The sequence below is a fragment of the Schistocerca piceifrons genome, chromosome X (genome assembly GCF_021461385.2).
Source record: "Schistocerca piceifrons isolate TAMUIC-IGC-003096 chromosome X, iqSchPice1.1, whole genome shotgun sequence".
Taxonomy (NCBI): Eukaryota; Metazoa; Arthropoda; class Insecta; order Orthoptera; family Acrididae; genus Schistocerca; species Schistocerca piceifrons.
Genome location: NC_060149.1, coordinates 367,353,438 through 367,371,975, shown reverse-complemented (window position 1 = coordinate 367,371,975; position 18,538 = coordinate 367,353,438). Strand labels below are relative to the sequence as shown.

The 18,538-nt window shown below is 43.6% G+C and overlaps 1 protein-coding gene across 1 annotated transcript in view; it reads left to right on the top strand.

Moving 5' to 3' along the window:
* Window positions 1-4,896: 4,896 nt before the first annotated feature.
* Window positions 4,897-18,538, top strand: part of LOC124723077 (relaxin receptor 1) — a 414,738-nt gene continuing 401,096 nt past the window's right edge. Inside the window, exons 1-3 of the mRNA XM_047248253.1 lie at window positions 4,897-4,998; window positions 5,069-5,177; window positions 14,090-14,158. Of these exons, the coding sequence (XP_047104209.1) occupies window positions 4,917-4,998; window positions 5,069-5,177; window positions 14,090-14,158 (260 nt within the window). The 5' untranslated portion in view covers window positions 4,897-4,916. The remainder of the gene's footprint in view (window positions 4,999-5,068; window positions 5,178-14,089; window positions 14,159-18,538) is intronic.

Below are 18,538 nucleotides of genomic sequence, written 5' to 3'. Positions count from 1 at the left end.
ACGACTCAGGCCCGGTCCTCACAGCCTCACTTCTGCCAGTATCTCGTCTCCTACCTCCCAAACTTTACAGAAGCTCTCCTGCCAACCTTGCAGAAGTAGCACTCCTGAAAGATGGCAGAGCACTTGCCCGCGAAAGGCAAAGGTCCCGAGTTCGAGTCTCGGTCGGTGCACACAGTTTTAATCTGCCAGGAAGTTTCATATCAGCGCACACTCCGCTGCAGAGTGAAAATCTCATTCTGGAGAGAAGAATGTGTCATAACGGATGAGAATTCTGACCCCGTGGCGATGCACAACAGACTCTTTAGTACATTCTCTTCCTTGTTCTACAGCATCGCCATTCACCAGCTGCCTCGGTTACCCAGTGCGTATCGTCACCTGCATTTAATAATCACTGAAATAAAAATAACATAATTGCTATCTGCACGAACTGGCAAGAGTCTAAGAAGCGAAAGTTTCTACAGAAAGTGTCCCTTTCCATTTGAACTTTACGCGTACTCTGTGTGTTCGTGGTCTAATGGTAAACGCCACGCAATGTAATCGAAAAGCTGAGATATAGAGTATTATCATCTTTTTTCTTTTTTGAACCGCATTTTGTCTGGTATAATTGTGTAGGCAATAGCATTATGACCATTGCTCAGGCAACATATGATATGAAGAATAATGTACTGCACGTTGCAACAGAAGCAAAGGGATATTTTTCGAACCTCGGTAATAGTCTTCCAGTGCGACTTAAAAGTTTGAAATTTGGCTCAAAGGTGACTACAATCTTCCTCTGTAACGGTGCCAAAGCGTGGCGCCCGGCAAAGGCGATCTCCGGCTTGACGAAACTTCAAACAGCGTGTTGTCGCACATGCGAAATAAAGGCCAGAGCTCACAAGACAATGTGAGGCTTAAGGCGGGCTTATCGAAATCACATTGGCACCACATTTCACCACAATTCTTTCCAATACCTTCGTGAACGTGTTACACAATGCGTTGGTCGTCACACCCCGTTACCCACATTTCATCCCTTCTTTTGACGCCTCTGCAATGGAAGTCAGAACAGCAAAGTCTAGCGTTGAAATAATGCGGTTAACTTATTGGGGGCCAAATAAAATATTTCAGACACACCGCAGCTCAGAATCGACACGGAAAGGCCTCAGGGAGTGCCATAAAGGGCGTCAATGTGGCCACCCCTCCGCCGCTACATAGGCGTTTCGCTGTTGAAAACGACAGTTTGCAGTGCGGAGAGCAACAGGACGACGTTCTTGACAACGTTTGACACTGCTGACACCACTGACGAGTCTCCCCTTCTATAAGGACATGGTAAGTCAGCAACCCCACTGAACGTGATCGCACCCGTTTAGAGAGCAGTGCAACCACAACTTTTGCTCTGGTGTGACGTGATGGAGGGAGGAGTGGGGCTGGGTGGGGGTCGACATTGACACATGTGTGTACATGAAATCGATATGCTTCAGGGCCAGCGGCTTCCAACCATTACTTCGGCTAATTTATAGTTTCCAGCATGATGTGGCCGACCCACGGCTCACTAACAATACGGCACAAAAAATTAGTTAGATTATGTTTTAAATGATGTAAGCATTATTGAAACTTGATTTCACTGTAACCCGTATTACGCAAAGATGTCCCGTATTTAATTCTTCGTGTAAAATTGAGCCGTACTCTTTCTTCTGATTTTTTTTTTTACTCTAGCTATTTCATACACCTTTAATCACCCACCGTCCAATATCATACTCTGCACGTTCTATTTGTTTTCATCTGTGGTTGCAATTTTGTCAGTCCTCTTCAAGGGAAATAAGACCACCTTTGGATTTAACAGCCGCCTTTTTCGTTAGATTTACAGTCCAACACAAATAATTTTATAACGGCTTGGAATTTTTATAAATTCTTTCAAAATAAGCATACAACTCACCTACTTTAGAAAGTCGTACAAACACAGATATTCCCCCGAATAAGCTGACAGTTAACTTACGTTATAGCACCACATCTGCTAATGTAACGCCGGCCGCGGTGGTCTAGCGGTTCTAGGCGCTCAGTCCGGAGCCGCGCGACTGCTACGGTCGCAGGTTCGAATCCTGCCTCGGGCATGGATGTGTGTGATGTCCTTAGGTTAGTTAGGTTTAAGTAGTTCTAAGTTCTAGGGGACTGATGACCATAGATGTTAAGTCCCATAGTGCTCAGAGCCATTTGAACCATTTTTTTGCTAATGTAACAAAAAAAAGTTTGATTTATGTTAACATTATCTCACCGAGCCAGGTAGCGCACTGGTAAGATATTGGAGTCGTATTCTCGTGGACGGTTGTCCAAATCTACGTCCGACCGTCCAGATTTATGTTTATTTTGGTTGCGCTAAATGGCATAAGGCAAATTCCCGGGCGTTTTCTTGGAAACTGAGAAGGCCAGCCGACCGGAGTGGCCGAGCGGTTTTAGGCGCTACAGTCTGGAACCGCGTGACCGCTACGGTAGTAGGTTCGAATCCTGCTCGGGTATGGATGTGTGTGATGTCCTTAGGTTAGTTAGGTTTAAGTAGTTCTACGTTCTAGGCGACTGATGACCTCAGAAGTTAAGTTCCATAGTGCTCAGAGTCATCTGAACCATTATTTGAGAAGGCCACTTTTCTTCGTTAATCGTTGGTTGTGTCACACCTCTAATGATCTCGTCGTCTCCAGGACGTTATACCCAGACCCTCCTCCTTCCTCCAACGCCGATTCTATCTCAGACTGCATTTTTTATTTATTGATTTGTTGCTGTTTTTAAATGGTACTTGCACCCTAGAAGCAACTGCACGCTGTTTTTCACAGGCGTTAGTATTGCTACAATCCACAATATTGTTTGCTTCTTTAACAAATATTAATCCGTACAGCTCCAAAATCCAACACTACATTTCCTACTTAATGAAAAGGCAGAATAAGACTTTATGAAAGCAAAATAACATAGAGAAGGGGGGAAGATATAAGAAAGGAGAGAATGAGATTGAGAAAAGCAAGTTATTCTTAAACTACAAGGTAAAGTTAAAACTTATGAAAAAAGACTAAAAAAAGTAATCAAGTTAGTAAGATAATACTAGACATAGAACGTAATTGGTCATAATTCTGTTGTTGTTTTATCTGCTCTTGATAAAGGCACTCCACCAATCGCAGTCTGAGACTCCGTATACGGAGCGCTGCAGAATCCCCGATACTCGGCGTCGGACTCGGATATTGTGGCCTGCTTCAGTCTGGTTGATCTTCACACTGTTTTTCGTGTTTTGGCACGTAGAGCGGCATCCACTGGACTGAGATCTTCTCTATTTTCCGGCACTGCAGATCCCGCTAACGTGACATTCTGTCTTCCATTTCCCCTCTGGAGGACACACCAGGTCGGAACTGTTGGTACTCATCAGGAACCCAAGAGTCAAATACTCACGGTACGTCCTGGGAACACTATACATTTTAGCCAAGTTCTGACTTCATTCAAGGTTTCTTTACACTGGTTCCTCTGACGATGGCTCTACAGCGAAGTTGTGCTGTTAGCCGTTAACGAGCTTCACGTTCTTTACCTCCCTAAAGATTAAGATACATCCGTAGCTCGCTCCTGGAATATGTGTCTGATAGTTCAGAACTGCACGTTTCTCTGCCATGAACAATACACACTATCTCATCAAAAGTATCTGGACACCTATTAGTGGACATTTATATGGCGTTTGTCCACCCGTCGCCTTTATGTCGGCTTGAACTCTTCTGGGTGTCTGAATGTCAGTGAACAAGTGGCCGCTCATTCTTCCTCAGGAGCCGAAACCAGTAGTGCTGTTGAACCCTGCGGTCTGGAGTGAAGTCGACGTTCTGACTCATCCGAAAGCTGTTCCATTGGGTTCAGACCGAGTCTCTGGGCAGGTCAAATACACTTCAGGAATGTTATTGTCCACACATCATTGCCTCACGTATTCTGCTTTACGGCAGGGTATGTTGTCACGCTGATACAATAATCGTCTCTGATTTGTTCCTGTAGTGTACCGAGTACACAGTTCTGTAAAACGTGTTCATATCCTTGCGCATTCAGCGTTATCTTCTGCGTAATAGGGGCCCACAGTCTAACCTTGAAAAGCACCTTCATACCGTAACACCCCTTCCTTCGTGCTTCACTGCCGGCACTAAACATGGTGACAGGTAACGTTCTACAGGTATTCACTAAACCCAGACCATTCCATCGGATTGCCACAGAGTATAGCGTGCTTCTCCACTCCAAATCACTCATTTCGAGTCACCTATTGTCCGGCGCCACCGCTCTTTACACCACCTGAGGTGTCACTTAACACTGGCTATGGGAATGAGACGCTTATTAAGAGATACTCACTGGACCACTGTATCTCGTTCATTTTGCTTCCCTACGCGAAGCCATTGTGCTAGATGGACTACTGACAGCACTTTGCAACCACCGAGTGATTCCTTCCGTTGATTTCATTCGATTTTGTACACTCACCACCTGCAATGCTCGACGGCCCCTGTCCATCTACTCTTGGTTTAGTTGTCGTTGTTCCTTCACCTTTACACTTGCGGCCACATCACCAGCAATTGACTTGGGGAGCCTTAGAAGTGATGCACTGTCCTTGATTGGTTTGTTACTGAAAAGATGCCTAATGACTAGTCGATGTTTGAAGTCACTGAGCTAACTCGACCGAGTGCTGTGCTGTTACTATCCCTCTACTAACACAACACTCAACGCTTTCTTTTATACTGGCAGGTCCGCCTCTAGTGACATCTGGTGGTGAAATCAGCATTATATGGGGGTGTATGGATACTATGCCCAGGTTTTGTATATTCCTTTTCACTTGGTCCTCGAATGTCAAATATTTTGTGTGCGAAACGTTACGAAAATTAATGCTAATGGTAATGTTGTGTTTCGCAGCTGATTTGAACGGCTACTCGTTCGTGAACGAGATGGTGGGCAACGCGAGTGGTGCTGCGGTTGTCCTGGCGGCGGAAGGCGAGGACGAGGAAGAGGAAAAGGAGGAATCTTGCGGTAAGCGTATGCAGAGCGCGCACGCCTGCGGCGTATGCGGAGCGAGAGCTGGATGTGTGGTGTGTTGCAGCGGTGACAGGCGCGCAGGCCGCCTGCTGGTGCCTCGGCTCCGCGCTGCGCTGCGCTGGCGTCGGGCTGTCCGCCGTGCCCACCGGCTTGTCACCAGATCTCACACACATGTGAGTACCCTCTTCTACCTAGTCCATGTGATTTTATTACACACAGTTTACAGTTCTTCATGCCACAGTTTACACTTATTCATGCTTTTCTGTGATAATGAAAGTAAATGCCAGTACACACACACACACACACACAGATGCATATATACGAGGGCTATTCGGACAGTAAGGAACGATAGGTCGCGAAATGGAAATCACATCTAAAATCAAAACTGTTTTATTTGCAACAGTTAGCTACAACTGCCGGCTACTTATCTCCATAGTCGCCGATCCGACTTAGACGTTTGTCGTTGCGTTGTACCAACTTTCCAATACCTTCGTTAAACCAGGTACCCACCAGTGCTTTCCGCCAATACTCTACGCTGGCCTACAGCTCGTCGTCTGTGCCAAAATGTTGTCTTCATGGCCAGCGGAGATGAGCAGAGATGAAACCCAGAGGGATACAATTGCGGGCTGTATTGAGGGTAAGCAAACATTTCCAATTGAAAACGATGCAGGAGCATCTTCATTGCCCCTGCAGAATGCGGCTGAGAATTGCCCTGAAGAAGAAAATTCACGACAGTTATGTAATGTTGTCTGTATAGCTTCAGGCGAAATTCCTCACCAAGCCCTCGTACTTGGCGGGGGACACTATTGTTCTAGGTATCTTTATGTCCTCCCTGTGTGCTCAGAACTAAAAAGAACGACGTAACGCGGTCGACGGGCATACTAGAGACACTGCCCAATACACATGTGCAAAACTTCATCGGATTTTCACTGTGGTTTCCATTTCGCAACCGATCGTTTCTTACTTTCCGTCTAGCCCTCGTATATCCTCATGTTACCATTAGTATTGGTACTTAAGAAATTTAGGGAAACAAGACAATCTTAGGGGTGAAAACTGATATAAAGGCTTTTATGAATTATTGTCAGAATAACCAAATGCATACAGTAAACAGATCGCAACTATGACCTAGTATTTAGTCGAACTTCCATTGCTCTTAATATCTGCGAAATCCTCTTAAGTATTGATTGTATAAGGGCGGTGATTTTTTCTTCCGAGAGTGAGATCCAGCTCGGTCCAGCCTCAGACTGACGCCCATTGTGATAAACACGTTGTGCTAGGATGCCCCATAAATTCTCCAAGAGATTTAAATCCAGGCCACTCGATGGCCATCTCAGAAGTGGAATTCCTTTATCTCGAAATCACGACTTTGTCTTGGAAGACTTGTGAATCCCAGCGTTATTGTGTTGAAATAGTAAATCATCATCGTCAAATTCAAATGGTTCAAATGGCTCTGAGCACTATGGGACTTAACTTCTGAGGTCATCAGTCCCCTAGAACTTTTAACTACTTCAACCTAACTAACCTAAGGACATCACACACATCCTTGCCCGAGGCAGGATTCGAACCTGCGACCGTAGAGGTCGCGTGGTTCCAGACTGTAGCGCCTAGAACCGCTCGGCCACCCCGGCCGGCCACGCGGGATTATCACAATAACTGCTGTACGACATTAGCAGACACACCTCCAAACTGTAACTATAGGGATGTGGACATTCACCACCTTGTATTTACAGTGGTGGAAATTATACAAAGGTATATGGTTATTTGTGGAAAAAACATCTTTATTTACGTATTTGATGTTGCACGCGCCATTTCACTCCCAAACTTTAATGGACCTGTTATTCGTTTCGTAAAAAACTGTGTTTTCAGGAAAGTCAGAACATGTGCTCTCTTCTGACAATGCCCTCTTTTTGCGCAATAGTTTTAGTGTGGGACGATATGTGTAACATACATTCTGAAGTCCCTACGTAGTAATTCTGATCACTTGCATATGCGCTATGAAAATTTGATCTCTGTAAGTCGATTTTTTTCCCAAGTAGTTTATATACTTCAGTTAATTTAAATATGCGGAGTCGGTTCATTGCGTCACTGTTATCAGCTATAACTGTAGTCATGTATACTCTAAATATACCTGATGTAAATAAATTCCGTAATATTATGGTGTAACTTTTCCAATTCAGGTTATGGTCTATTTGTTGCCCCATAAACTAAACACGTTCTTTTTGGGTATTTAACTGTTTTAATGTATTGTAATTATAGGTTTTTTACACTTAATAAATGCACTGAGCTGTATATATTGAGTGTCGTGAAAATTCAAAATTAACCCGTTTGTCTTGAACCATCTACTACTGGTCTTAAATATTTCGCTACCTCTATACGTCTATCCTCTGCAAAAAGTCATATTGCAGAAAGATAAGGGTAAGATTTACCTCTTATGATACAGGACGTAGAAGGTGATTAAGGTATGTTAGTAACAACAACAGGTTTCAAATTCAACCATGTGCTACATAACGTCTGATTGTCTCGAATTCAAAGGGCTTATTGTTGTGTAATGGACAGAGAAGTTATACACTCTATAGTCTACCATGCAGGTACGATTAAGAAATAAATCACCTTTGTTTACTTTGAAGGTGTTAGCTACATCATAAAATACTACATGTGCCAAGAAGTTCTGATTTAGTGGCGAAATATACTTTCTACAATGGGGAATACAACCTGTTCAGTTAACAGTCATTGTCGAAATTCCAAATGGTTGGCTCTGAGCACTATGGGACTTAACTTCTATGGTCATCAGCCCCCTAGAACTTAGAACTACTTAAACCTGACTAACCTAAGGACATCACACACATCCATGCCCGAGGCAGGATTCGAACCTGCGACCGTAGTGGTCGCGCGGTTCCAGGCTGTAGCGCCTAGAACCGCTCGGCCACTACGGCCGGCTATTCCAAATGTTTACCACTGATAATATATTGCTGTGCTAAGCGTTGTTTGACCTTCTCGCATTTAAATGGCAATAGTGACAACAAAGCGATAAGCCTGTAGTTTTTTTTAGTTACTGTTTACTTTGTTTTTCATGAAGTGACTTGACAAAAGCATGTTTAAGCCTGTCTTGAAAAATACCACTTTAAAGAGATTTATAGCTTAAGTAATTGAGGCAATAATTGATTACCGTGCTACTGATCACATCATAAACATGAAAGTATTTGTTTTTCGGCTGCGTAGGCTGTAGCTGTAGTTCTTTTCAAAATCTGTAGAATAACCACTAAGTAACTGTGCGAACATACATCACATGCCACTTGCAGAAGAAAATGTAAACGCGTCTGCAATTTGCGTAATTGCTCATTATTTACTTTTAGAATAATTTACTTATTTACCTTATTTATCTTTTCAGGCTCATTTTGTAATATGTTTCAAACAGGTCTTATCTTGTTAACAGAGGCACTTGTTGATTTGGTAATAGTGTCATTTCACTGTTCACACGATTTTGCTTATATACATATGACACTAAATTTTATTTGATTAAACTCTTGCTCCTTAATGTAAAGTTACCTCTTAGTGTTCCACGATATTCTGATTCCCTTTACAACCCAGGAATTGGGATTATCTAATCTACTGATACAGGTTACTCTTCTTAGGACAATTGTTCTCAAAGTAGCGTGTAACTACCGTATATTACGCAATGAGTACTCTGTATGGCTTCCAGCCCGTACGACTTTTGGACTATTGGAATTACTCATTTCCTTTAACATTTATTATTCATATGGTTCCCTGCTTCTTGTTAAATTTATCAAACATTATATATTTCAGCCGTTGAGTATCACTATCTGAGATACTGCTAACTTCATGATTTATTCCGTTAACTTTTGTCAACAACACACTTTTTCAATAGGTACTGATGAACCTAAAAAATTTATTTTAAAACAATCTTCGCAATACGAACACATTTTCCATGACCAAGTCGCGACACTTTGTGACCGCCACAAAAATTTAAAAAAAATTACATGTGTCGTTTATTGTCGTTGACCTGTATTTACAACATACTTTTTAAAGATATACTGTTGCGTAAAAGGAACATGAAAGTGAAAAGATGAATATGAAATTTGTTGTGAAAAGTCCATCCACTACGAACACCTATTTTTTGGGTCAAGTTTTACTGAAAAACTTAAAACAATTCCGGAATATGACAGAAGATATAATTAAAATCAGTAACAATTTGTTTTCAAAATTTTAATACCTAAGTTGCATGGCTAGATACAAATGTTTTGAAAAGATAGGCATAAAGCACCCCCCCCCCCCTCCGCTTCCCGGGACTGCGAGTATTAAGCTACTAAGTTAGAAACCAGATTGTCCATACAGTAACTGATAACAGTCATAAAGAACTTTAGCAAATATAGATCATTAATGAGTGTAATGTTTAATATTTAGTTGACCTTGTCATGATATAGTTTTGATCTCTGCATGGAGAAACTTATGGTTGATCGTAGCGTCATGTTAGTTTCGAATTTTACATAATTCCACGTACAACTAAGCGAAATAAAGAGGGGGCGCAGTACATAGGGCACTGGACTTGTATTCGTGAGGAAAGTGGCGCAAATTCCAGCCTCACTATTCATATTTAGGATGTCGATGTTTCCCTAAACCGCTTAAGGCAACTGCGGGGTCATCCATTTGAAGACTATCTAATTCCTTCCCTAATCCGTTGATTGTTCGATATCGTCCTGGACTACATCTTTAAAGTATCATCTTACAACTAAGCTACTATGCTTTATACTCTCGCCTGAGATGTGCTACTGGATTCGTGATTTCCTATCATAATATTCATAGGTTGTAGTAATTCACAGAAAATCATCGACTGAAACAGAAGTGGCTTTCCCTAAGGAAGTGTTACAAACTCTCCGTTGTTCCTAATCTGTGTGTACTGATAAGCCAAAACATTATGACCACCTGCATAATGACTTGTTTGTCCGTCTTTGGAACGAAATACATCAGTCATTATGCGCATCAAGTATCTGACAGTTTGTTGAGAGGTTTGTGGAGGTATGTGGCATTAGATGTCTACACACAGGTCGTGTAATCCACGTACATAACGGGCCGCTGATTTGCGTGCGCGTTGATGGAGCCCGATGGCGACACAGACGCGTTCCATAGGATTTACATCAAGCAAATCTGCTCGCCGAGACATCAACGCGAGTTCACTATAAAACTGCTCAATCCACTGTAGCACAATTATGGCTCCGAGACACGACAATTATAATGCTGAAAGATGACATCAGGCACGAAGGGATGCAGGTGGTTCGCAGTTGTCAGTATGTCTTCGATTACTACCACAGGTCGCGTGAAAGCGCAGGAGAATGTCTCCCACAGCATACTGCTGCTCCCACTAGCCCGCGTCGTGGCGTGCCGCACGTTTCAAGCCGCTGTTCACCAGGATGATGCCATTTGTGGAGACGGCCAGCGAGCTAGTGTAGCAAAAAGGTGATGCACCCGAAGAGCCGACAGGTCTCCATTGATCGACGGTCAAATCCCGATGGTCTCGTGACCACTGCAATCGTAATTGACGGCATCGTTGGTCAACATGTAAACACGTAGGGGTGATCTGCTGCGGAGCTCCATGTTCAACAACGTACTATGAGCGGTGCGCTCCGAGACACAGACAAGCCCCCGGAACCCATGTATTATGAAGAGTCCAACCATTTAGAGCCAAGGGTAGTTTCACTCTCCTTGTCCTTCTTTCCGTAATTGCTTAAGACAGTAGCACGTTAACATTTGACCAACATCGCCTTTTTCGAGGTACTCGTTGACAGGCTCTGCATTATAATAATCTGCACTTTGTCAGAGTCACTTACCTCAATGGATTTCTCCGTTTGCAGACCATATCTTCAATAGGGTGATCCCCCGTCCGTGTCTGCTACGCTTTCCTACACTATGTGATCAAAAGTATCCGGATACGTGGCTGAAAATGACTTACAAGTTCGTGGCTCCCTCCATCGGTAATGCTGGAATTCAGTATGGTGTTGGCCCATCCTTAGCCTTGATGACAGGTTCCACTCTCGCAGGCATACGTTCAATCAGATGTTGGAAAAAAATGGTTTAAATGGCTCTGAGCACTATGGGACTTAACATCTGTGGTCATCAGTCCCCTAGAACTTAGAACTACTTAAGCATAACTACCTAAGGACACTACACACATCCATGCCCGAGGCAGGATTCAAACCTGCGACCGTAGCGGTCACGCGGTTCCAGACTGAAGCGCCTAGAACCGCACGGCCACACCGGCCGGTGATGTTGGAAAGTTTCTTGGGGAGTGGCAGCCCATGCTTCACGGAGTGCTGCACTGAGGAGAGGCATCGACGTCGATAGGTGAGGCCTTGCACGAAGTCGACTTTCCAAAACATCCCAAAGGTGTACTATAGGATTCAGGTCAGGACTCTTTGCAGTCCAGTCCATTACAGGGATGTTATTGTCGTGTAACCACTCCGCCACAGGCCGTGCATTATGAACAGGTGCTGGATCGTGTTGAAAGATGCGATCGCTATCCCCGAATTGCTCTTCAACAGTGGGAAGCAAGAAGGTGCTTAAAACATCAATGTAGGCCTGTGCTGTGATAGTGCCACGCAAAACAACAAGGGGTGCAAGCCCCCTCCAGGAAAAACACGACCACAACATAACACCACCGCCTCCGAATTTTGATGTCGGCACTACACACGCTGGCAGATGATATTCACCGGGCATTCGCTATACCCACACCCTGCCATCGGATCACCACATCGTGTACCGAGATTCGTCACTCCACACATTTTTCCGCTGTTCAATAGTCCAATGTTTACGCTCCTTACACCTAGCAAGGCGTCGTTTGGCATTTACCGGCGTGATGTGTGACTTATGAGCAGCCGCTCGACCATGAAATTCAAGTTTTCTGATCTCCCGCCTAACAGTCATAGTACTTGCAGTGGATCCTGATGCAGTTTGGAATTGCTGTGTGATGGTCTAGATAGATGTCTGCCTGTTACACATTACGACCCTCTTCAACTGTCGGCGATCTCTTTCAGTCAACAGGTGAGGTCGGCCTGTACGCTTTTGTGCTGTACGTGTCCTTTCACGTGTCCACTTCACTATCACATCGGAAGCAGTGGACCTAGGGATATTTAGGAGTGTGGAAGTCTCGCCTACAGACGTATTACGTAAATGACAACCAATCACCTGCCCACGTTCGTTTTAAGTCCGTGAGTTCCGCGGAACGCCCCATTCTGCTTTATCACAATGTCTAAAGGCTACTGAGGTCGTTGATATGGAGTACCTGCCAGTAGGTGGCAGCACAATGCACCTAGTATAAAAAAAACGCTGTAGAAACGGTGAAGCGTTGTCGTACTATCAACACACGGCGGATCTCTGCACGTATGAATGTCCCATGAAGACGTGTACGGCAAACCTTGCATTGCAAAACCCATGTTACAATGTTTAATAACTGTTGTGCATGTATAAACCAGACAATGAATGGAACAGTACCGAAAATAAATAACAATCTACGTTAAATGTCTTCTATCGTGGAAACCTTTCAGAATAGGGCGTATGTTCATATTGAGTTTTTCTTTTTTTCTTCTTCCTGCACATGTCTTTGAACTACTCGTTCAGTAGAAATATGGGAACTTGGAAGAACACCTGTTTCACGCAATGTGCTGAAAACTCTGGTAAACACTCTATGATCAGGAATTCGACGCTTCGGAAAGCGATGGCGGTATTCTTCGACAGCAGCAGAAGCATATGTGTATATTCTTGATTAGTGTAGATGTGTGGCATTTTAGCCATCACGTATATAATCACTCTTAACCGATGCTTCTCTCTGACAAACACTCAGTCCCTCGCACTAACTCAACAGAGCCGGCCGGTGTGGCCGCGCGGTTCTAGGCGCTTCAGTCTGGAACCGCTACGGTCGCAGGTTCGAATCCTGCCTCGGGCATGGATGTGTGTGATGTCCTTAGGTAGTTACGTTTAAGTAGTTCTAAGTTCTAGGGGACTGATGACCACAGATGTTAAGTCCCATAGTGCGCAGAGCCATTTGAACCATTTTTGAACTCAGCAGAAAAACATCCCGAGCAACGACAATGAAAGCAACGAGGTAGGTTGGGCTAGAATAAAAAATCAAAAAGGTTGGCTGGATAAGACACATGATACAAGATGACAAAATTTTTATTTGGTGTGACGAATGACAAAGAATGAGGAGGAATGTAAGTTAATGCAGATCAAACCCATAATGTTAGAGTACAGCATTAGTAGTATGCTGCTCGACACAGTCAAGTCGATTAAATATCTAGGCGTAACGCTACAAAGCATTATGAGACGGAATGAGCATGCAAGGGTTGTAGTAGGGAAGGGGAATGGTCGACTCCAGCTTATTGGGAGAATTTTAGGAATTGTGGTTCATCTGTAAAGGAGGCAGCGCATGGGACACTACTGCGAACTATTGTTGTATACTGTTACGGAGGTGCTTCCGAAATCAAATGAGAATCGAGAGGGAGAATGTCCATGTAAAGTTTTTGCTTCAGCCGAGCATTCCTGTCGTATCACTGTATATTGACCATCCCTCCTGGGACACCCCTTATGAATCATTTTGCAGACAGCCTGACCAGCCATCTTAAATTTTTGACGGAGGAAATCGAAAAAGTTCAAACAGTGGCAGCTCGTTTGTACTATCGCCTAATAGGTTACGGATATCATATTCGAGTTGGAGTGTAAATCATTTAAACATAGGCGTTTTTCGTAGCAGCGATATCTTTTCACGAAATTTCAATCACGAGCTCTTTCCTCCGAATGCGAAAATATTCTGGTGATGTCCAAATAGATAGGCACATAGAAGAAATGATCGTCGTAATAAAATAAGAGAAATCAGAGCTCTCACAGGAAGATTTAAGTGTTCGAGAGTGGAACAGAAAAAAAAATAGTGTGGAAGTGATTCGATCTGCCAGGCGCTTAAGTGTGAATTGCAGAGTAATCATGTAGACGGTAGAATATCATCTATATTTGTATATACCTCAATATTTATGCATATTACGACTTTTTTTATTTACCGAACGTTTCCTTGTGGTTTCAGGGTGCTGAACAACAATTCAATCCAAGTGATCGCAGCTGACGCCTTCAGTAATTATTCATTAAACGTCCTGTAAGTAGCTATATGGATCCTCTATGTGTAGCAACTTATTACAACCTGTACGCAATTTTAGTGCACCACTCTGTGCATCAGTCATAGACTTAGTAAATCTACTTTACTTGGTCATCAGACGCATTAACATTGTGAAAAAAATCTATTTGTATGGAACTCTGACTAATTTAATTCACAGTGACTTGTAACACAGACGTGAATTTCTTTATGTATAAGGGGCATTCAAAAAGTAACGACTGTAGGCTGTAAAATGAAAGCCGCTGAAGAGATCGTAATGCCACTACCTACTGAAGATGATGCTGTCCTTATAAGAGCGCTGAGACGGCAAACTCGCTGCTAGAGGGACATGGACGCACACCCACGTGACTACAGAGCACGTGCCGATCGTCCACTGCACACAGCAGTGCTGAATACCGAGCAATGGAGGCTTCACAAGATGATCAAAGGACTACAGTGAGTTTCGTTACGGCTGATAGTATGCGGGGAAAAGGAATTCATCGAAGAATGGCGCTAGTATTCGTAGGGCATTGCATATCCATTGCGATTACGAAGCTCAAGCGATCTCTCAGGGAATGGTTGTCTCAGCAACTTGCCGGCCTTCAATAATGAGAGCATTGGACAATGGCGTCGATAAAGAGGTGTTGCGTTCCAGAACGCGTGTCACGCCCAACGACGTCGGCCGCCCTTTAATCGCCAGTGACATGCCTTGACACTTGCAGTGGACATGCAGTGTTCCCTCTACACTTGTGCTATTTTTTGATGAATATTTGTTTCCTGTTCTGCTGTCAGGAATTGCACTACACACTTTTGCCCTTCTTTTAAAGCCTGCATTTCACTGTTTTCAGCACGACTGAGTGCAGTTGATAATCGTCGCTTGAACGTGCTTGCTCTGGCGTCGCATGGATGTGGGCCCATGTACCTCCAGCGGCGACTTTGGGGCCTCCGTCCTCTTATAGGGAACACACCTTCTTTTGTATGCAATTGGATTTCGATCCCTTCACTAGCTTTCATTTTACAGCCTTCGGTTCGTTTCTTTTTTACTGAACCTTATAAAAACATTCTGGTAAAGTCATCGACAATGTAAAAATATCTGTCTCTTTCTTGTTGGGCCAAACTGACGACTCCGAGAAGTTTCGATTCAACTTCGTCAGTTTTTACGTGGGAAACATTAAAGTGCCCTACGTGGCGCTGAAACGTCATTCCTGTTTACAACCTTACTTTTGTAGAGTCACATTTCCAGACACCTGGCCACAGAATAGCATATTTTAGGATGAGTTTATCAGACGTTACCAATTTCAAATACACTACTGGCCATTAAAATTGCTACACCACGAAGATGACGTGCTACAGACGCGAAATTTAACCGACAGGAAGAAGATGCTATGATATGCAAATGATTAACTTTTCAGAGCATTCATACAAGGTAGGCGCCGGTGGCAACACCTACAACGTGCTGACCTGAGGAAAGTTTCCAACCGATTTCTCACACACTAATAGCAGTTGACCGGCGTTGCCTGGTGAAACGTTGTTGTGATACCTCGAATAAGGAGGAGAAATGCGTACCATCACGTTTCCGACATTGATAAAGGTCGGATTGTAGCCTATCGCGATTGCTGCTCGCGTTGGTCGAGATCCAATGACAGCCATTGGTTACACGTCTCGGTCACCTCTTGTTCGCATTGACGGCACTTTGAACAGTGGACGTTAAATTTCAGATGTGTTACGACCCGTGGCTCTACCCCTCAAAAATGGTTCAAATGGCTCTGAGCACTATGGGACTTAACTTCTGAGGTCATCAGTCCATTAGAACTTAGAACTACTTAAACCTCACTAAACTAAGGACATCGCACACATCCATGCCCGAGGCAGGATTCGAAACTGCGACCGTAGCGGTCGCGCGGTTCACGACTGTGGCGCCTAGAACCGCTCGGCCACCCCGGCCAGCCTCTACCCTTAATTCGATCCCTGCGAAACCCTACATTTCAGCAGGATAATGCACGACGCATGTTGCAGGTCCTGTACGGGCCTTTGTGGATACAGAAAATGTTCGACTGCTGCCCTGGCCAGCACATTCTCGAGATCTCTCGCCAATTGAAAACGTCTGGTCAATGGTGGCCGAGCAACTGGCTCGTCACAATAAGCCAGTCACTACTCTTGATGAACTGTGGTATCGTGTTGAAGCTGCATGGGCAGCTGTACCTGTACACGCCATCCAAGCTCTGTTTGACTCAATGCCTAGGCGTATCAAGACCGTTATCACGACCAGTGGTGGTTGTTCCGGGTACTGATTTCTAAGGTTCTATGCACCCAAATTGCGCGAAAATGTAATCACATGTCAGTTCTAGTATAATACATTTGTCCAATGAATACCCGTTTATCATCTGCATTTCTTCTGGGTGTAGCAATTTTAATGGTCAGTAGTGTATTATCTTCCGTAGCAGTAGGACGCAAAAGTCCAAAGATTTAAGGGAGTTATGGATGTTCTCCAAGTTTCAGGAGTCACAAACTGTGCTAAGGATTTAGAGAGCAGAGGAGTATATTCGAGGGGAAGGATCAGGTTGTGGTGAATGAAGCCAAGGATTATGGCGAATAATTAAGATACGCTTAATGACTGAATACTAGAGACACTTTCCTGACTCTTTCCCCTCTGTTAAGGTTATATTCACATTAATTACACAACAGTAGAAACGTAGTTCTGTCTTACAGAACCAGTACATGAAACAGAAGGAAACTGTTTTATATAGTACTTTAGCAAGGCCAACCGGGTTAGCACACCGCTTCCAGTATTCGCGACCACCCGCCTGCCCCTGACCAAATACGCCCGACGGATTAACGAAAGAGCTGGTGTACCGGCCAGGCGGTTTTCCACATCCAACTAGGTGAATACCAGGCAGGTACCCATGTCTCGCTGCAGTTACACGATTCACAAGCACTTCGAAACATTGTCATAATTTCAATAGGGCAACACTAGACGCTGACAGTTGAGGTATAAAAATTCCGTCCTGCGAAGGGTGGCAGTGGGGGTGAAGAGGTGAGGGAGGGGGTGGGTAGGCAGGAAAGGGTTGGTTGGTGACATAAAAAGCGTATGGTCACCATATGCCACAAACATTGCCAAATGCTGATTATCATGTCGACCCCATGAAGATATAGGATGATACTAAAAAAAGGAGATATACTATTTCAGCAAGAAAGACATAGCTGATGATATCGAAACCGGTCATAAAATTTAAAAAGAAAACCTTTTTTAATTTTTGGTGTACGGTGTCATACATTGTATACACGTCCACCACAGAGTAGCATAATAAGAAAGCGTAAGTAGTGATTATCGTACCCTGGATTCTGCAGTTAGTATCAGCTCACGAGAAATACAAAATCTTGCAAACAATTTTTAGTTGTTGTTTTTGCATGAACCAGAAATTTTTCTCTCAACACCTTACGCGCCTCTGACTTGACCAAAGAGGAGCTGCCCCTTGTCTCCCGAAGCACACCGGAAAACATCAGTAAAAAGGCAGTGGGACATGTCCACTGCTACAGCACTCTTGAACCTAGCGAATCTGTGATAATCTGCGTGATAAGTTATACGACAATAGTTGAGCTGAGGCATTCAACGCTCTTCGCGATAAGAGATGTAACCTGAAACAGTGGAGTTCAGGGAGAAACATCTACTACCAAGATTACCACTGAACAAAATGTTCCACGCTTTAATTCAACACAATACAAAAGTTTTGTCCGAAAAATGTTCAGGGAATGTCAAATACTGTTATAAAGAGGCACAAAACATTGGAATGGGCCTACGAAGAGTTGAATGTTCTTGAGGTACACCATAGTAGTAGAAGCGTTGAGTGAAAAGTAAATTAAGAAGACAACGGAATGTGAGGATAACGAGTAGAATTGAGACACCAAAACCATCGAATTTGCTATACGCTTCAATTAAGAACGCGGCTTCAGTACCTTTAGAACCTAAAGAGTGGAAAGCAGCACAGGTCGCACCAATAATGAAGAAAGGAAATAACCATGGTCTGCTGAAATACAGACACATATCACTAACGTCGATATGTAGTAGGATTTTGGAACATGTGCTGTGTTCAAACTTTATGAATTACCTGAAAGAAAACGATTTATTGACAAACAGCCAACAGGGATTAAGAAAATATCGTTCTTGTGAGACACAACTAGCTTTTTATTCTCACGAAGTAATGAGTTCTGTCTACAGGGCATGTAAAAGTGATTCCATATTTTTAGATTTCCGAAAGGCATTTGCCACCGTTCCTCACCAACGACTTCTAATTAAATTATGTGGCTACGGAGTATCGTGTCAATTGTGCAACTGGATTCGTGAGTTCATTTCAGAAAGACCACAGTTTGTAGTAATTGACTTAA